The sequence below is a fragment of the Cataglyphis hispanica genome, chromosome 1 (genome assembly GCF_021464435.1).
Source record: "Cataglyphis hispanica isolate Lineage 1 chromosome 1, ULB_Chis1_1.0, whole genome shotgun sequence".
Lineage (NCBI taxonomy): Eukaryota > Metazoa > Arthropoda > Insecta > Hymenoptera > Formicidae > Cataglyphis > Cataglyphis hispanica.
Genome location: NC_065954.1, coordinates 19,632,864 through 19,655,032, shown reverse-complemented (window position 1 = coordinate 19,655,032; position 22,169 = coordinate 19,632,864). Strand labels below are relative to the sequence as shown.

Below are 22,169 nucleotides of genomic sequence, written 5' to 3'. Positions count from 1 at the left end.
TACACCGTTCGGCATACGTGACACCATTAATGATACGGCCGAAAGCGCGAAGTTACGCTCGATCAGCGTGAGCTGGTAGCCGGCGGAGAGACCACCTCGAGAGTGTCGGAAAGATCGGTGTTCTCAAAATATTATCATACCTTCCCATTATCTCGCATATGTTCCGTTTAAGACATAAAATTTACGGGCAATTAAATTTTTGTCAAAAATAAACTTTTTAAACAATAAGTAAAAAATTAATTATTTCGAAGTAAATTAAAAAGAGGAAATACAGGACAAATAAAATGAAAAACTGATGTTATCATTTTTTTTTTATCTCGTATATGTTTTCATGAGAAGCGTAAGATTTAAACTGCAGACTAAAATAATTTAATGATGATTATAAAGAGCTTCTCGTGTCGCGATCTCATTTGGGCGATGACGCGGAGAATACGGACGACGAGGTGCGCGAATGCAGAAGAAGGAAGCAAATACAGACAGTCGCTAACGATCACCGCAATTCTACATTCGCGTCCGTAAAAAACGCGAAAAGCCGTTCTACTTCGCCGATTAAACTCGGTCGGTCTCTGCCGCTCACGCAGGTGAGAGCCTCTAGCTCGGACTGACGTATACACGTGATACAAGTGTGATTCGTTTATTGCCTTCCCCCGGCATCGGTTCCGTTCCGTCGAGACTTGGACATCGTCGAGACTCGTTAAACTCGTCCACTCGGGAAATAAAGATCTTTTATGCACGGAAATGTTGCGCGCGCATTCTCCGCAAATTAATTTCGCTATTTCGAACTGAAACACGCTCGTAAAGGAATAGCGCACGCTCTCGTATTACGAGCGACGTCTTCCGAGAATTTAAAAGCATTATATATCAAGCGCTGTGTCACTAATAATAACAAAAATCGTACACCACCCATGTATTATCTTTTGTTTACTAATAATGTAATAATCTAGTTTAATCATTATAAGTAGTTATATGGGTTGTAATATTTTTGATAAAAAAAAAATTTATTCCATATTGTATTGAAAAAGGAGAAAAATATCGTAACGAATGCATATGGAGAGAAAGAAAGAGAGCGAAATATAAAAAATCCGGAGCGCCGCGGCGCCGCGCAATGCTTGGCGTACCGCTTCTCGGAAATAATTAACCATCCGCGATAAAGTGTCTTAGGTTAATGAAACATCCTTTTGTGCGTGCCATGAAGGGATGCCTTCATAAGCAGGCGGCGACATCCAACGCGGCACGGCAAATGACTTATTAGCAAAGTGACTTCGGAGCCGAGCCGAGCAGCAACGCAACGCTCTCCGGCCGCAAAAGAGGACAAACAAAATCGGCCGGTTATTAACCGCCGGTTGTCCGTCTTCGGACGACGACGCGATGACGACTACCGACGCGTCCGTTCTCTTGCCGATTCGTGCCTGGCATCTGGTAGCTTGTGTACATGTTCGGAAAGAACATACACACTATATGCCCAGGGACGGCGATTCGCGTGCACGCAACATTCAACTAAAAACAAATCTGAAGGCGCAAGTATACTTATTAGCCGGATTTTTAAATATTATATCAGCCGCATGAAAAACATATCAAAAGATATGAAAGCATTTCCCCGTACTTGATTAAATAAAATGAAAAAAAAAAAGAAACCCTGAACATGTTTTTAAAAATATTTCAATTTATGTGGTAAATTAACATAATCGTATCTCTAATGAAAGAATATATTTTTAGTTTTTTCATAATATAATTTGAGAATATGCCTCGAAAATTTATGATGAAGAAAAACGCGAGAAAAATTCACAATTCTCTATATTTCGCATACGTTAATCGTTTATAAAGAATGTTTTTTTTAAACTTTGATGACATTAAATTTATCTTTCAACGAATTATATTATTTTTAAAACAAAAAATCGTAATCAAAAACTCGTGGCAAATTTGTGGAAGAAAGGAGGAGAGCCGGCCCTGTGATCGAAGAGCCGGTCGGTCGGTACCGGTCGGGAATCTATTCAGGTCGTGAGGATGACGGTTTACGGTAAGGTCCACGGGAAGATTGCTTATTAGGGAAGGCGCGGAGCTATGGAATAGAAAGGCCAGTGACAATTTGATAGATTGAGCTTTTTGTCGTCACGGCTCCATCGTCGTTAGGGACGGCACCGATGAAATTATTGCGTTTTTTGTCCGTCACCACTCGAATACCTAATAATGAGACGCATGCCATCTTATTTTGCGACCGATGAAATGTGTTGCGTTGTATTTTCATTCGGCTCTCGAAGACTCAATATCAAATATTCTGTATACATATAAGTGTGCCCCTTCCCTCCCTCTTCCTCCGTAATTCTTAAAAATTATTTTTTCATTAGAAGAAATTCTACATATTTAAACCAAAAACATTATAAAAAATTATATACAAACTTTAAGTAAATATATTTATAGTAAAAAAAAATAATGTTTTTCCAAAAAATATAAAACGTTATATAAAAAAAGCTGCTTTTTCATTTTCCTCCCGAAATATGAGTTGCATTTTTATGACTTTTAAAATCTTTCATATGTTCAATTTGTAATCTTGTACAATTTATAAAATAAATCGAATTTTTTTATCCGCAAAAATGTATAAAAATAAAACAAAAAAAAAAAAATTACCGGAAGAAAATCGACTTATCACTTTGCGCAGAGTAATCGAAAGATGATGCGGATGTTTTCTCGTTTTAACGATAGGTACTGTACGACATTCAATAAGCATCTCGTAAAACGCGCTCAACAAATCTTACGGGTATTTTATCACCGCGTAAATTAAGGCATACTGGAAAGAAGCTTCATAACATGCGGGAGCTCTGAACGTGAATCTGCATTTCTCTAACTGCAATATACGATCTGAAACATACGCGATCTGAAACATGCGCATAATGAATTCGTAAGATGCCATTATGCAAAACGTGTCGATAAAAGTACACAGATTGAATACATATTATAAAATAATGTCTCCTTTTAATAGCATTCTTATTAACAAAAAATTTAGTAGTACTATCACTTTTTGATTACGATGATACGTGAATAAAATATATCCATATAGAGTATTATGTTGATATAAGCATTTATTGCAAATGTTTTCGTTTTATACTTTAATAATATTCAGCCTTACCGTTCATGTATAAAAGAAAATGAAAGTTTTAATCTTTTATTTTGAAGCCGAAACACAATATAAAAATGGACATCAATTTTCTTTATTTTAAAAAGTATGCGCAATCCTTAAATTCCTCATACATAAGAGTCTTTAATTTTGAATACACTCATCATGTTTAAATAACGTTTACAAGACAGAAATCAGAGACACCTAGGAATAATAAAATTCACCTTAGAACGAATCCATGCGTCCAAAGCGCTAGTTTACGTCGCGCGGAAGAGAAAAAAAAAAACCGGTATGAGGTAATCGATGCGTGCTATGTATATACCGACACGTGCGTGTGCAGCCACCGCGCTCAATTGACGCTCGCGCTAATTTTAGAGCGCACCGCGGCGCCGCGCGCCGCAGCAAAATTAATCCCGTAGACGCGGTGAATTAAGGCCGATCCGTATCTTAAGGGCAGACACCGAGTTGATATGAAGGGCACGACGAGACTGCGCGCGCGCGAGAGAACCAACGATCTAATTAAGCGGCTGTGCAATTAGATTTTTGCCTCGCGGATGTCCCACTTTAACACATCGATAGGCACGTATATATAATACTATGCGATAAGAGGAGCAGCGTAGAAGAAGTTGCGAAGCCTACATGTTACTTTGTACTTTGAAATTTTCACGTTAATCGTGACTAGGTATCGTTAATTGCTAATTTCGAACAGGTTTCTGTTATCAATCAGCTGTTGTCTGATTTGACATTCTCATTATTAAGTATTGACTACGTTATTTAGTTTTGATTAAATTTTCATTGCTAAATAATTGGTCTTTGCGGAAGAGAATACGTTTCAAGATGATCCCAGCTTTAATTTTAAAATTTTATTTTTCTCCTTTATTTAGCATCTTATTTTTCTCTATTATTAAACTATTAAGGAAACATTTGCATTAATCGCGGGAAATTAACATCAATCGCGGACCGGTTTCATACGATCGGTATTTAATTAACGCATTCTCGTTATTTACTTACTAGCTAACTCTGGTTGTCTCGGGCAACCGATCATCGACAAAGAATCTGTGTACGATACTTTTAGATTTAACTTTAAGATTTTCGCTTATCTCAACTAATTATTCAGTTAAATAAAAAGCACTAATTGTAAATAAAAGTATCAAACTGGTTTCTTAACATGTCAATTAACAATTTAATCAATATTCTCGTCATTTATTATTGAATTTTCATTTAAATTCATTTCATTAAATTATAGTTTTTGGTTTTACATAAAATATAAAATATGAACCCATAACTACAATATAAAAATCATAGCACATTCAGACATATGACTATGAAAATCTTGCAACGTATGGAAGAAATAGTGAGTAGAGTAGCTTTATTCTTGCATTTAACTGCATCGATATCTCGCTAAAAGTATCGTGGTCGAAACTGAGCTCGTAACCAAGCCGCGCAATAAAAATTTCTTACATCTCTCATATAAGATATACATTTTTATGCCACTTTTGGGCATGCGTGCGTAGACATAAAATGTTTCCGCGGAGTGCGTATCTTATACCGGTTGCACCTTAGATGCTCGATTTAACTGAAGTGCAGGCACGCATAATAAAGAGTAGCTCGCTCTCTCTTTCTCTCTCGTATCCAGACGAATATCATATAAATCACGCTAATAAAAGCAGGAAAAGTACATGCTCTTGTAATAACGCGGTAATTAGATTTATCCGGAGTAGTCGAGGCGTCCTGTGTACATATATAGTAAAATAATGGAAAATAGAGTTGGAGTTGCAATACTCGTGAAATATTGCGCCATTTCTATCGAGATCGGAACTGATTCCTCTACTGTAGATAGTTATGTTACCCAAATCGAACGCGGGATGGTCGAGGGTTAAGGTTCACCGCATGCCTCGAATTTCAACGAGCAGCCGCGCGAGTATCTCTCTTGATCCTCCGAAATAAAATCACTGCGCGTTATCGCCGTTAACGATCCGGATAGAATATCGAGGATCGCGTAACCGCGCGGCCGGTTATATCCCTCGGCACGGTCGCAATTTGCAGTAACTGTTTCTCGGAATGAAACAATTTTTTTTTTTTTTTCGCAGATGCACATTTATTAGCGCGACCGTGCGCATCGATATGGACGACGCGGAAAATATATAGTAAATAAGGTAAATAATACCATATGCCGTCTTACGATTCTACCGGACGAACGATTACAATCGGCGGCGGATAATTCATGAGAGAAATAAAAATAGACGATCCCAGCGATCACATACGGTTTGCTCGTAAAGCTACGAACGAAGAGAAATAAACTTTCAAATGACACCGTTCAATCCTCCTCACGCGCATTTCAAGTCGTTATATTGAAACCAAGTATTCAAGTATTAGTTTCATAATTTGTTTCATAATTTAACAAAATTTTTGAGAATATAAGAAAAAAAATTATCACAGGCCAATAAAAATTTTAAAAATATTAAGATATTACAAGAAATATTACAAATTTATATAGATTAAAATTTAAGCTTTGTTATCTCTTACATAACAACTCTTACACTTCAGTATCAGTTATTTGTTGCATCTAAGGCAGCTGCATTCCTAAACAATCACGTCGCTGATTTCGATCATGCGTTCGATGAGAGCGAAATAATCCCGGACGAGATTATTTTCGATATAGTATTCACGTCCAAGTCCATCCGTCGCTTACATACACCGTGGGCCGTACAAATTGCCTCCTCCGCCCACTCGGGTGTCATTCTTAATCGCGGCATCCAGATCGATTTTGGCGCGATCCCGCGTGATAATTAATATCCAGGCGTTGCGATTTACGCGACGTAACAATCGCGGCGGAGGAGGAAGACGAAGACCCTCCCGGCGCAGCGAGGGCATCGTATCCGCGAGATCCGGTCGCGTGGCTCTATTAAGCATTGCGTTTAAGTGACTCCGGTAACAGAAAGCGAGGCGGCGGGCATCATCGGCGCTAACGAGCGTGCTCTAACAAGGCATTACTCGCCGCCCACGCGGTTTCAGGCCTCGCCGCAGCGGCATCGCCCAACGACTCCCACGGTGCAACGTGATCGACGTGGCGCCACGCCACTCTTTTCCACGAAACACGATTGTTGTGACAAAACGGTAAATTGAATATCGATCGCGTATGCCCGAACTTACACGTTCGGTACGTTTCTGTGCCATGTCACCGGTCGTTAAACCTGCGCGCCTCGAAAATGAGTTCTCGTGACCTGGCTGACTGGATAACGCGGCGACGAATTGGCTTGGTGTCAATCGCACAAGACAGTGATATAAGACAATAAAGAGGAAGTTTTGACATAAAAAGAAACGTGATACAAAAATATAATACTACTTCATATCTTACCTTACTTTAATTTATATTATTTCAAAGATTGCTTACATTCCGTATAATCAATGAACTGCTCTCACACGTTACGTATACATTAAAAAAATTTGCATGCGTATACCATTTCTCTTATAATTTTAATCTTACGACATCATGATTCATTTGACCACGCGATAAAAAACAGATTTAAAAAATATCACGCCCGAGGAGACGAGAATTGTTCGCTCGGAGTTAAGCGGACGGAAATCACGTGGCACCGCGATCCACGACGAACAAGACAAAATCACGGCGTATAAGCACGTGAGAGAACCTGATTATTTTCGTGCTAGACGCGTATTTCAGGCCGGTGTCACCTACAGACACGCTATCGCGACAAAATACTATGTTTACGGACGCAAATTACGCTTCACATTGACGACGGAGCAGGATAGGATCGATATACGAATGACGATTGACCTCGATCGAAGGCCGTAAAACTCACCGCCACCGTCCGCGCGCGTGATACAAACACACCCATAATTTTAAATGAAATTGCTGCTCATTATGCGTTATTACCAGTCCGAGGAACAGTCGTACTTTTCAATTAACCGTCGTTTTTGTCGCGCGGCAAAACTTTGCCCTACATAACTGTTCGTTATCCCACGTTCGCGAGATGCGCAAAACATCGATTTAATAGCACGACCGAGTGCGACGCGATGAATTTGCAAAAATATCGTTACACACGTGCGTTACGATTTTGCGTACAAACTCACGGTTTGTAACAGCACAAAGTTGCGATCAAATAAGTTAATAACAATCATAGTTGAGAATAATCGACACCATTAACGATATTGTGCATTAATTAAAATCACCAACGAACAAACGAGTATCATTTACTTCGTATTATCGGCATTCATTATTATTAAATGATTTAATAATCGATTGTATTTTATAGATAATTGTTACTAATTTTCACCGTGATCAATCTATCATTTGCTTTCTTACAATATAATTAAAAAAAAATAAAAAACAATTTTTGTCGATTTTTATTTCTATATATTATATATATATATATATATATATATATATATATATATATATATATTTCTTTACATTCAAAATATTTTTTCAATATGATCGTTATATCATTCTATTATTAATTTTTAATATTCTCTATTTATCACTACTAATATTTTTTTATAGATTTTGAAATTAATCTAATACTACACATACATTTTTTCTAAATTTCTTACTAGAAATATATAGCAATATTTTTGATTTAATAAAAGTATCCAATATATATATATATATATATATATATATATATATATATATATATATATATATATATAGTTTAGATTTGGTTACTTGTATAAGATATGTGCTAGCAAGACAACAACCACACAATTATTACGGTCTAATTGGCAGAATAAAATCACATATGATCAAACGTGTCACTCACTGTGCATATCGTTGGCGTCTGTCCATGGACTTTGTTGCTATTGGAAGGAAGCTCCGGCCCTTTCGAAGCGTCCAGATGTGTACGAGATGGTACAGACGACAAAGTAGAAACGTTACTCGAATTTGGAACGTGACTCGTCGTTAGTGGCGTGCCAAGCGGAAGGTCTGGGCGGAAAAACCCCGTAGGCCACTGTAACAAAAAAAAAAAATAAGCCATTTTTATATTTAAAATATTTGGTTTCTTACATATTTATGTCCCCTTTTCTTTTAATATTATTTATATATTGTTTACTTTCGATGAGATATGCAAGTTTCCTCTAAATGTGTCCATTTTGTGATTTTTCTTTTTTTACTCAATTTATAATATATTTTCCATTAACAAGAAATTGATGAGACATAAATTTTTGTGAATCTCAATTTTATAACAAAATACTTTATTTAAGGGAATTAATAGCAATCATTTTGATTAATCAAATTGATTAAATAAAGATTGTATATATATTTTTTATATCATTTAAAATAAAGCTTTTCTAATGGATTGCAATTAATATAAATTTCTTTCCGTGTAATAGTTAAGGATTAATTTATAGCTTTCTCTTTATCTTTTTCGCTTTCGATCGCGTGTGATAACGGTATTTTCGGCACAAAAGGAATAATGACGTGAAACGACATGACGATTCTTATCTGAAATGTTTCAGTGGCGCGATAAAGCCAATTGACCGCACGAAGAGACAGGAATCAGCCGTATTTGACCACGTGTAGTTTACATGAAATTTGTTACGCCAGTAATTATTTTCTTAAGACTGCGTACACATTCGCAAGCAATAAACTAGAGCCATAACATATTCAACATTACAGTTTAAAGCCACCATTTATGATTCCATCAATGTTTCAAAATAAAATCTAATGTCACATTGTCCTATCGAGGTATACAACTTTATTTAAATTTTGTTTATACTTGCTTAAACTTATGCATGTGTTTAACTGACTTATTTTATTATTCATAAAATATATAAAATGTATGTTAACTTATCTCGATATTTAATTCATAATTTTCTCTACCAATTATGCAATTAAGATGCGTCTATTTAAATATATAGTCTAACAAACTATTACTCAGATATTAAACTTTATTTGTCTGATATAGCGATCTATAATCAGTTAAATTATATGTTAGACAAAGACATCTATTTACGACAGTAAAAAGATATTTTTAATGGTATACTTCACTTGGAAATATTATTATAAAAAAGTAAAATTATAAAAAGTTTATTTATATTTTAAATTATCTGCGAAAAAATAGATCGAGTAATTTCTTCTTAAAAATTTAATTTTATAAGAAGAATATAAATATATTTTGTCCTATCTGCTTGTGAATAGCACTCTTTATAATTATTCAAACTGAGTTTCTCGAGCACAATAGAAAGGTTAATAATTCGTTCATTTCATCGTTTATTACTTGGCGATGTGTACGAGGCCTAAAGGCTCTACCGTCATTTCGGCAGATAAACGTCCCACTATAAACGGAGCATTGGAGTGTCGCCGCGACTGAATATGAGCACAGCTCCCTAAGATAGATGACATAAGCCTCTGACCCTGTAAGAAGCGCACTCGCCGAGCGCGAGGTCGTCGCGCGTGTGGTCCATTGAAAGTGTTCTTATAGCGGAACCGGCCCGCTGAGAGAAGAGAGGCTCAGACGGGAAGAGAGAAAAGGAGCCTCTCTCGCGCGCTACTCGCGCGTCCCGTTCACCGCGGTATATAAGGACTTTTTGATCGTCCTCGTCGGGGCCGCGACACGAATTCCACGCGATTAATCGCGGCCGCGTGCGCGATTCGATCCGCCTGTGTACTTCCTGTAAAAACAGCCTCGCTACCAGACTTATCACTCATCGTAAGGCACATTTTTGTGAACGTTCTTTTCTCACATGTGCCTTTATCGCCGCATTGTATCTCGAAGATAAACGAGTAATCTCTTCAAAACGCATAAAGGATTTCGACGATTTATATTAATCTTTTGATATGTCAAAATCTAATTATTCGTCAATCGTGCTCGATATGTTTACCTCGTGGAATTTCCGTTTATACATTCCGTGGAAAGTCTTACATCACGCCGTTGCCGTAACACACCGTGTGTTTTAGTTATTTTCGTGCCAGAAGGTTTGGCATCAGCACCATCAGCCGCTATTGGTCACGGCGCAGTGTGGAAAGTCAGTAACCGGCGGGTGGGACACGGGAGGTGGAGAAGGAAACGATTTCAGGGTGGTCTGGCGAATGTCTCTTGTCGTTGGCTCGCGGGAGTTAACGCCAAAACCGAAATAACAAACTCCTAAAGTTCGTAAATTAACGCGCTACTTCGCGCCCAAGTTTTGACGCACGTGATATTTTCTGTTTATCGTAACGGTAGCCCGCAACCGTGAAAATAATTTCGACACCGATCAATGTGGATTTTATCTTAAATTACTCTCAAATTAAAGTATCGGTCTTTAAATTTCTAAAGTAACTTGTAATTTGACGCTTAGCAATATTAAAATTGCGATCTTTTAAAAAATATTTCGATTAAAATTAATCAAAACTTTTAAAATTCGATTGTCGAAAATATCTCTATCAAAAATTAATAATTTGCGATGAATATTAATTACATTCTTCATGAAGAACTCTCTCCCGTCATTAAGAACTCTTCTCGAAAAGAAAGAACCAACTGCAAATATATAGCAAAAGCTGTTATTAAAAGTAATCAATGACTCTGGAAACATAAGTATTAGAGTCGAGATGTATTTTTATCTCGCGGTGTACGATGCGAAGTATTATCAGCATTTTTTTCCGCGCTAGCATGAGAGTAGCAATGGTATTCGCGCGAGCAAGCCGCGTGTAATATCGGACGAACTATTTTTATACGTGGCATGGGATGTGCTCTCGAAAAACGCGGCGCGGTATTCTCCAAATTCCACGCTGGCGAATCACCGTTCCGACTGGCCATACGCTATAACACTGTATCCACCCGAATATTCCGTTTTTAAATGAGAATATCGGATAAAAAAAAAATTTCGTCGTCGCGGAAGAAGCTATTCCACCATATTAACGATTAAAATAGATATTTTCAAGAGAAAATATATATAGTGTGTCCAATTCTGAATCAATCTATAAGTTTCATGTAATTTTTTTATAAATATATATTTTTTGTATAAAGAGTCCGACAGAAGCGAATATTTTTATTTGAAAATATCACGTATGTGTCGGATATAGAATAACTGTGGTTATTAGCATTTCAATAAAGTATTCTGTGCGCAAAGAGTTAAAGTTATTTATGAGACATATAATATATGCAATTGATGATCCCCCGCGAAAGCTTGAAGACGGTGGGCTTTTTATATAATAAACGAAAAAGTTCCCACAGTCACGAAATGTCACACGTTCGATCCGTGACGTAGAACGTGACTCGAGTCGACTCTCTTTCTCTCTCTCTAATTGCCAGGAATGCCTCGCAACTCGAGGAAGCGTGAAACGAGAAGCCTTAGGCGCATTTTATCGGCAAACAATCGGCTTTGGTAAAAAATATTTCGTTACCCAGCAAAAAATAAAATTACATCAATTTGAGCTTATGTCATAACTTTGCTATAATATGCGTTTTTAAAAAAGAAATAAAATAGATTGAGTAACTATTATGATACACCTGGCAATCATATAATATGATGCAATCTTTGCGAGGGAAATTGTGACTCGAAACGCCGCAAACCTGTTTCTAATTTCTAATTCAATTCATTCCGCAATATAAACGGCAGTGACGCGAAACTTTTTGCGGTTGTCGCGCAGAATGATTTCCGAATGTCTTTGTCATGTACCGCGTGTGTTCAAATGAAATAAACATCGTTCGTCGTACACACACGTGCGTTTTCTCCCGCGCAGTCTAGATCACGAAATATCACGAATAGAAATTTCACGATAAAAAATACATTAATTATAATGTATTTTTCGAAAGTATCTCGGTTACATTGTCACGCAAAGTTGATATTCATTTAATTCTTACATCTACATCTTTTCTACAAAAAAAAAAAAAAATGCTTTCACTAAAAATAAATCAATTATTTGTTAATATATCTTTGTTAAAAATATAAATTAGTCATCTCGCGTAGAACCTTTATTTAACGATATAAAAATGTTTCCGCGTGTACTTTAAGCGTATCGAGAGACCTTGCGCAGCAATTTATCAGAATTTCACGCGAGCCGCACGCCGCGAGAGGATCGCTTTGCGATTTTCCACGGTTAACTCGGGGAAGTGACATTATTCGCGCTGTGCGTCGAGCAGCTTGAGGCTACGGAGATGAACGGCTCGAAATTTCTCCAGACCCCGAAGGCCGCTACTCGCGTAATGACGAAGTGAGGTCGGCCCAGCGAGGTAAACACGAGTCGAACCGCTTCATTAACGAGCGGCCCGGAAGAAAGCCAACCGACCGCGTGTATCTATACGTTTAACGCGCGCGTGTAATATACAAGCATATGTTGCGCATATATTACGTTACGAGTGGCGTAATATACGAACACAATCTCTCCGTGGACAATAACGACGACGGCGACGACGAGGATGAAGACGATGATCGTGCGGATAATGACCGCCATCGTTAAAACGTCATACCGCAAATGATTGAATAAGAAATTTTTATATTTTTTTTGAAATTCTCATACGCCGAGATCGGTCTCTCCAGCGAGGACACGATGCTGATGGAGAGTGTCTAAATTATAGAGAATTAACGAGATTCCCCCGAAATAGCGGAGCTTACTTAAAGCATTTGTTTTAATAATATTTCGATGAAGTAAGATTTCTCGGGACAAAGACAGCTTAAAGATATATCTCTCAAGTATTTTATTAAAAAAATTAAAAAAGAATGTATAACTCTCACACAAAGTGTGTATCCTCCTTTTTTTTATTCCAAGAAATATATATATAATCTCGAGCAACGTGCTTACCCGGATGCACAACGTGACATATCGCCAGGCCCGGAGGAAATCTCAACGCCATACTTTGGAGCGGTTCATAAGCCGGAGATAAGTGAAAATTATAGTAGCTCTCCCCTCGAGCGGGATGTTATGCGGCCGATATGGCCTAGTAGGCGAACCTTATGCCACTATGACGATGTTGGTTATTTCGGTGGAGGCACCGCGGTCGAGCCTAATCACGCGTTTCAGCGAACATTACACTTACGTCAGCGCGATATCTCGCGACGAGTATCAATTTCGTAGGCGACACGCTACCGCGCGCGAGTGCGCCGCGGGATGAGCCGTGCCGTAAAAGCGCCAAGGAGTTCAGGCTCGTGTTCGACCTATGCAAATCCAACGGCTGTATGTATTTATGCGCGCTCATCCTCAACCTCCGGCGCGCGCGAGACGAGCCTCCGAAAGCGACCGATCGATCCTTCCGAGCGTTGATAACGTGGTCGGTGTCTTGCGGCTCCGTAGAAGAAGAATATTATTATCTTTAATAATGGTATTATATATGACAAACTTGAGATACGTTCTCACAACGATATAGTATAATAATTACAAATCAATTAAATTTTTTATAAACATCTTGATACATTTTTTAATCACATTCTTAGAAATTACGACACCGTTTCAACTCCCTATATGCTTGTAATAAGACCACGAGGAGTGTTGCCCAAAAAGTCTGGATCTATAATTATCGTGCGTGCCGCAAAACGCAACGCTCGCTCGCGCGTTTTAACGAGCTCAAGTTCAAGTCTACATTCCGCGCCGACGTGCGTTCATTTAATTAATTAAAGCAGCGCGATTGTCGCTTAAACGCGCAGATTTTCCGCGGCACGATTAAAGCGCGCGTCGCTAAACGGCCGGCTAACTACTTTAATCTGATGGAGCCCCGTGCTCAGACGGTGTGACATCGGCGTGTCATGTCACAGTCTCGTGGCTTCGTCCGGGCAACACATCCGCACGACGTCCCGGCGTTCCGAGGGGGGGACGAGGATCGCGCGATCCGCGCATCAAAGCCCCGGCGCGTGCGACACGCTATGTGCCGCCCACTTCGTGTCCCGTAATTGCCAGCGACAAAACGATCGGTGCGCGCGCCATAACGTGACGACAAAACGCGTTCCGTCATGCCACCGGCAGAGATAAATAGGGGGAGGGAGCGAGGTGGAGGAGAGCGGGGGTGCGTCACGCCGACGAATTAAACGGAGACGAGGTCGCGGAATTCCGCGCGTCATCTTTCATTACGCTCTCGCAGAGTCTGAGGACAATTTACGCGCTCAGCAAAAAGCCCGCTTCGCTATCCCTCACTATTCTCCTGTCCGCTCTTGTCCGTCAGAGACGCACCACAAAGATGTTTGACGTTCATTGCGCTTTACACCCCCCCGTTATCATCTCGCCACATGTTTCCGTGTTGAATTTCTTAAAGATTCAGTTTCGTTCATGTCGCGTTGTGTAATTCATATATACAAGGTGTCCGATATTGACCTCTCGTAATAATTATTACAAAAATTATAAAATGGTAAAGGATTTTTCTCTTCGATTTTACCTACTCTACCTGCACACGATGATATCAGACACTCTGTATATATAATATCATTCTTATATAAAAACAAATTTGTTTCACGTGGCTCTTATCATTATATTTTATTAATCTTTCAAAGAGCTATATTTAGGAAACAATCAGGTTTCGATTTTATAATAATTATGTAGATTAAAAAGCTAATTAGCATATTAATAAATGCCATGCAGATTCCGTTTTCTTTTCAAAGATCTGTCTAAAAGATACGATGTAAGATACTATCTAAAAATATATTAAAAATTACATGTTGAGCGAATACAATTTCCGAGAAATATACTCGCATTATCGCGAGTTTAATTGACTCTTTACTGACCGTATATATAATTAAATACAGTTGATTTACATTTTGTACGTATGTATAAATGGATGGAACAGGTCGTATTCCAGTTATATCGTACCGGTCATGATAACCGTCATGACATTCAATGTGTTAAGATACCGATTAATGTGCTGTTACTCGGCGACGAATTCCGATACATGCCGCACATATCTTTTTTTCATATACGTAAGTCGGATCAACGCGCAAAAGAAGAAAAAAAAGTTGCACGAACGTCTCCATGGATACGCGTTCAGATGCAATCGCTCGCGGAAAAAAAAAAAAACGCTGGAAAATAGACAGGTTGACGCGTCTCGTCGCGGAACATTGTAATTACTTTCAGTGATTTGCAGGCGTATGAGAAAATTCTTAGCGCCAACACCGACGAGAGCTCAACTTCGCCTCGTCATCTGCGCGAACGCAATCTCGAGGGGAGGTACTCGCATCTCCGCGCAATGAATCACGCTTCTCTCTCGTGTACACTGCGTAGAAAAATTTTTGCGTGAAAGCTACGTGAAAAGGTATCGATCTCGAGATACACGAGTAGCGGCAACGAGACTTCGCGTTGAAATGTTATTAACGGGACTTTTGCAAAGGTGATTAGTATTTACATCTCTCTTATGCTGGTTATTAATTGTCAACACGAAGAGTTTCTATGTTTCTTTCAGTCACATATATGAATTATTATTTTATGAATTATTATTGAATTAGTATTTTATATATATATATATATATATATATATATGTTATATATTTTATCGCTCTACACATGCAGTTGACACATAACATCCTTTCTTGCATCTTTTCGACATAAACATATACATTTTCTTTAATTTTATCTTTCTCTTTTATCTAGAAGACAACTGAGGCTATTGCGTCTGCACTTATTTCTTTTTTTTAAATAAAACATTTCCTTTGTCTGTACTTCATATGGAATCTTAAATTTACCATACACGACTCACTAATAAATTTTTCTTTACGACTGATTATACCTATTCAGTATCAAACCGAGAAAATACGTCGTGTTTTGAAGCGACCGCCCCATACGCGTAATTGCAGCTCGCCATTTTTCCGAGGAAAGGAGGGACCGCTAGGACTGACTTCTGTCAGTCGACGACCTATCGACTACAGGTGCATTACACCGTATCGTCCCTTCGTCACATAGCGCGATGTCTTAAATAAAAAATACGTTAATGTCGTGGTAAGCAAGGAAGCGCTGATGGCAACGACGACTCGCTGTGGGGAAAAGCCGTTGGCATCCTTCCCACACGCGTCTTTATTTGCTTTTTCATAAAAAGTACATTCTGCATGCATGTTGCATTACGCATGTCGTGTAGGCAGTTCTTCAAATTGTTTGAAGAAAATTACAAACGTCTATGAGTACTATAAATACAATAATGGAAGAAATGGCGACAAAGAAACCTGGGTTCTGCATAAAATTTAATTTAATTTAATGAAATAATGAATAGACAGAATGTAAATAATAAATTCAAATAATCTTTGGTATGCGAACAAATTTCTAAAAGAAAAAAAAAAAACAAACAAAACGCTCAAGGCCGTTAGAAATATGAATTTAAAGGGTATTTCATTCTTCTCGAACGTATACTTGGTAACTAATTGCAAGTGTATATCCGGGTGGGCGTGTACGTATATCCGGGCGCGCATGCATCTCGTGTGTAACGAATAACGAGGACGATCCTTCGCGACGTCGCTCCCGCCGTTTTTAAAGATGTCAGCCGCCGGTTCTTCGGTCTCAATTAATTGCGCACACGAATTATGCGTGCGGACAATGCTATCGGAAATCTCGCGAAACCCCTGTAGGGCACGACCACACGCAGCACGCATTAATTCCTCTATTACGGGCATTGTAGGCCTGCGTATCTGCCTGACGTACACCGCCGTTATTGCGTACACCGTGTATACGCCCACAGATGTGGCGGATATCCAAATTCATGATCATCCTTGTAATTTTGTTGTCAACGAATTATTTCCTCGTCATTACTATTATAATTTAAACAAAATGATGTGATAAAGAAAAAGAAAAAAAATTAAAACTAAAAAAATATTTTTTTTTTAATGTAACATTTATCACTTTGTAAAAAATAAAAAAATTTTTTTTACGTACATATACGTTCCTATCGTCACGTCTCTAAAAGAAAAAAATTAAAAAGAAAAAATAATGATGCAACCGATAAAACGTCAGAACGGGCTGTTATCGGGCTGCAGTGACCGATACATTGCAATTTGACTGTTATTGTGAGAGTCATTTTACGACACAATGGTGGAAAATCCGCCCGTAACTCGTGCTAATGGCGATATTACGAGCTCCATGATCCAACATGAACAACACCGCGCAACGATATTGTCGAATATCGAACTGATGCGACGTCATTGTAACCTCGCCACTAATGAGCCGGCCTCATTGTTATCTCATCGAGTTTTCCGATAACCACGTGATCTCAATAGGTGCGCATTACTCTCAAAACTCCGTTTCGTTAATACCACAGCTGATCACGCTATCGGTATGCATTAATGAACGGGATTCTCGACGCAAAATATTTATCGAGAATCAAATAAATATTTTTATTCATGTGAATGTCGCCAGCAATATACGTCACTCAACGAATTTTATTATTAATATTCACATGCCTCCCAAATATTAAATTTGATATATAAAAAAACTTTTAAGATAGGTCTTTCCACCACTCATACGTCTATTTAAATATAGTAACATTTCTAATTCCCCATCTTGCATTTTTAATCCAAACTTTTAATGCAGTAACTCGGTCAAGCGCTACAGGCAAGTTACTTCTCGCGAAATCAGTCTTCGCGTTCGATGTTCGCGAGATGTAAACGATGCAAACGCTGACTACCTGTTGAGAGACGACCGCGAGCGGCAAGAATCGCGAGAGAACGGGAGAAGAGAACCCAATTAAAGCGCCGAACGCGTCCTAATTAACTCCTCAATTACACGGTTCCCCTCTGATTTCGGGCAAACAAAGAAGGTAAGCCCGGGTCACCCGCCGAACAGTGTATTTCCCATTTCTCTCCTCCGCCACTCGCTCGACAAACCTCCCTCCCCTACCTCCCTCTCGGTTGGACCTCCTAGCTTGCCGTGTTCTACCCTACACTGGTACCTTTCCGCACATCGCTCCCTCCAACCTCCTTTCCCTGAAGGCTCTAGATACACATTATAATTGCGCATATTAAAATGGCGTCACGACTACGCCAGCCATCCATCTAGCCAGCCAGCCAGCCGGCAAGCCAGCCATCTTTAATCAATAATGGAGCATCAGGGACCATGACAACAGATACCCTTTCCCGGGGTTTCCGTCTCGTGGACTCTCTCCCCTCCCCCCTTCTACCCCTAGGCAAGGGTTGGCAGTCTTCCTCGAGCTCGGATACATTCGCGTCGTGTTACGTCCCTCGACCATCCTTGCCCCTTTTCATCTATCGACCCTAAAAGTCCGTGTAACTTGACGAAATGATCTCATCTTGAATGTCCTCGCGGGAAGAGACTCGATTCGGCGCGTTACTAAAACTACTCGCAGAGCCTGTTTCACGATTGATTTCCAAATGTACGATAACGCGATACCTTGATACTTTCTTTCTTTTCTATGAGAACATGCATGCAATCTTGTCTCACACTCCTCGATTTCCTTCGGAAAAACAACAATGAATTATCCGTCTACTTGTCTGAGCTCCCCTGCGGACTTTCCCACACGAGCGCGTTCGATTATTTACTAGCTAAGAAGGTAACTGGCGAATTAACTTTGTAGAAAATCATTGCAAAAAAACAAAAAGAAAAGAAAAGGTCGTCGTGTCTCGCGAAACAAAAGCCAACAACGCTTTCGCGTATAAAATATTGAGCCCCGCCGGTAACAGTTGATTCTGCCGCATTACCGTAATAGAGCAATGTAAATACATGAGAAGGGACACGAATATGTGCAAGTCGAGAAACGAAGAGGTCCGAAGGCGGTGAAGAAGAGAAGCTTTCCAACCGGAACGACGTACGGCGGGCACGTGCGAAACGTACACGCCGTTTCCTCGCACGCATCGTCGTATCGTCGAGCTGTGACATATATGTATATTTGTATATAGCTGCGTGTGATACACACATGCACGCGTTCACACGTGTCGCGTGCTATGGCTATGCTCTCGCGTGCACGTTCACGGCCATCGATCGGCCGTCAAGCCGTACGCACCTGTCAACGTGTCATTATACGTCCGGTACTTCTGTTTTGTGCACCGTGACACTCCGTGAAAATGACGGTCTCGGCTGACGCACGAGGATATATTACACGGCCTATTCACGTGACGCTAATAATGACCGAGATTGTAATAGAGAGCCGTGCATTTCGCCGGATTCAATCTGTTGTTGCGCCATTTAAAGTCCACTTTGACTCGCCATTGTATTTGTGACGTTCGCTCTCGTGGCAACAAATGTCGTGGCTCAAAAAAAGATTCAAAATTGTATACAATGTATTGTCAACCATGATTTTATTTTGGTTAAATTTTATTTTTATTAAAAATGTATTTATATTATATATATTTTTACTACTACATTATATTATACACATACTATAATATATATTTATTTTATTATTATTAATTTACATTTTAAAATAGCTTTTTCATTTATTTAATATGTTATATATACATATAGAAAGAGAAAGATGTGAAATAGCACATTCATATATGGAATAATAAAATAATTTTCATGGTGCAAAAATGTTATAATTAATAGCTTCAACAATTAACATCTTTGGACAAGACAGCAACTAACTTTCGCACGTACATTTGCCATTATCTTCCAAGTGGAAGATCGATCGCGAAGCGACGACGTGTCGATTCCGTTCTCGTTGCGAATTATCGAAAATAATATTAATACGCTCGGTATCCAGCGGCGATGCGGTCGAACGAGTCAATCGGACGAATCCAGCGGCGCGGCTCGCGCGCCAGGCGGGGGATACGAAATTAATAGTGTCTATACGCGGGAACAAGACGAGAGCGAAGGCATTATCGTCCCTCGTTTGGGCATTGGGAGCGTGTAAAGGCATGATGCAGAGCCGAAGCGGCCGCGGTCCAGCTCAAAGCGACGATCCACCATTGCCGGACACGCCAGGGGCGCAACAGCTTGATACATCGTTACACGCTGTTCCTTCCATGTGCCCCTCTGCAATATCTCCCTGTTCCTCTTTCTCTCCCTACTGTCTGTACGCTCACACCACTGTGTTGCCTCCACATCCCGTTGTCTCGTTCCCGCTGTATCGGTGCGCACTGTTGTTCCCCCTCGGCACCCCCCGCTCCAACTAAACCCAAAGCCGACGCCGACGCGGTGCTCTAATACGATCTCACGATCGACGATACCGTGCGAGTCGTAAAGCTCGGTTTACACCGAGGGAAGAGGCAGCCGCCTACGCGACCGAGCTGGTCTTTAAATCGCGCCGCGCCGGTGTAAAAGCGTACTCGTGTTTTACATCTTGCATCGAGATTGCGAGATAAGGAGAAATCAGCAGATTCATCTTAATTTCCTACGCTGCGTAATTTTTCATTTTTTCATAATTACGTGTATATATTTGAATAAAAAAAAATTATATAATACAAAAGAAATAAAAATAAATTTTGTTATACTATATGTAAAATATGTGCTTAAGATGTTACTTAACTTTTATCTCTCAATCCAATAAGGATGATGTAGAATTCTCGTAACACCGAAATGATGTGCGACATAGAGGAATCTTTTTGTATAGCGAAGAATGCTGTGCACGTAGAACCGGTTGCCGAAGAACGCGAATCCCCATCGGACGGTAGTCGCGAGACGAGAGAAATTACGAGAGAAAAGGAGAAAGAGAGTGAGCGAGAGAGAGAGAGAGAGAGAGAGAGAGAAAACATGCGAGCGAAATGGTGACACGGGCACGTATCCAGGAAATATATGAGACAAGGAACGACTGCTGCAAAGTTAAAGGCGATCACACATGGAACTATCCGCGAGTTTCTCTTGTCTGCTTTATGCGGATTGACTCACAGTGAGAGAAATGAGAAAAAAAAATCTACACGCGGAGATGAAATACACTTTCATGCTTTACAATATTGTATTTTATATACAGGTAATCCAAGTCTTTTATTTTTGTCAATTTTAACTTGAGTCGAGTATAGAAAAATTTTATTTACATACACACACATATGTATAAAATAATTTTTCTTTAGGTGTGGCTGAATAAATTAAAGTTGTCAAAAATGAAAAATTTTAAATCTGTATTCTATATAATTACGATTTACATCGATTATTAGACTTTGTGATTTAAAAACGCGTTTAAAGAGCGGGCTGGGACAAGAAATTACAAATCCAATATCGAACAACAGAGATGTAACCGATAGGATACGTTGGCAAGATCGGAGTCAAGATGAAGCACGCGCGCAGAGTTATGTGAACACGACTTAAAGCACCCAGAGTCTTCGCAGGGACATCGAAGACACGCCGCTGTTCGCTGCTTTATGGAGGCATCAATTACTTTAATATTCGCGGCCGTAACATCCCAGGGCAAATGCGCACACGTGCCGCATAGTCAGCGCGCCATTGCAGGTCGCGTTAGGTGTCAGTGGTCGTAAAGTCAGCGCGCGACCAAATGACACTTTTGAGCATCTTTGGTCTTCGTGATCGGCGCGATCGTGAAACACCGATCAAATCATAATGATGTTCGTTATGAAAGAGAGAGCAAGTACACGCATTTAATGACATCATAAAGAATCGAATGTTCGCATGCCGCGGTCGCTGTATATATTTGACTTCTGTGTGACGTTATCAGTTCATATTTTCAGAATTTCGATATAATTGATTTAGAGTTGTAGTTCTTCCCTAAAGAGTTTTAGAGTTCTTATGATATATTTAAAAAACAATTAAGTTAGGTTGACTGATGATTAAGTGTAAAAAAAATAGGAATCTGAAAAACTTAATGGTATCATTATATAAAAACACATAATTCGTTATTTTAGTCAAAAAAAGCTCTAATATCTTTTTATATAAAACTCTTGAAGGGCGTTATCCAAAATACTTTCAAGAAAACGCTAACTTTCTCGTTGAAGAAAAATTTGACACGAGAAATTAAAAAAATTTCATAAGAGAATCAAAACATTATAGCATGTGAGAAATAAAAAAAAATCTATCCTAATCAAATTCTGCTCTCGCAGAATAGACACGTGTGTCGACACACCTGCGACGAAATCGATCGCGGGCGTCGATTATAATTAGATAAACCGATTATCGATTCACGGCGATCATTATTATGTAATTGCAACGTTCGACTCGGGCTAAAGCGAAACGATGATGAATGGGTGTCGTTGAATGGCGGAAGAGAAAAGAGATCGCGCTCTCGGAATTACGAAAGGCAGGGAATAACGCTCT

The 22,169-nt window shown here is 39.3% G+C and overlaps 1 protein-coding gene and 1 long non-coding RNA gene across 4 annotated transcripts in view; one reads left to right on the top strand and one right to left on the bottom strand.

The window, feature by feature from the left end:
• The window catches only part of LOC126852535 (uncharacterized), a 259,632-nt gene that overhangs the window by 185,483 nt on the left and 51,980 nt on the right, over positions 1–22,169 (top strand). The window lies entirely within an intron of this gene.
• LOC126851965 (uncharacterized) overlaps positions 1–22,169 on the bottom strand; it is a 226,900-nt gene that overhangs the window by 194,991 nt on the left and 9,740 nt on the right. For both annotated transcript variants that reach the window (XM_050596370.1, XM_050596388.1), the window contains exon 2: positions 7,894–8,082. In XM_050596370.1, coding sequence (XP_050452327.1) covers positions 7,894–8,082 — 189 coding nt within the window. The remainder of the gene's footprint in view (positions 1–7,893; positions 8,083–22,169) is intronic.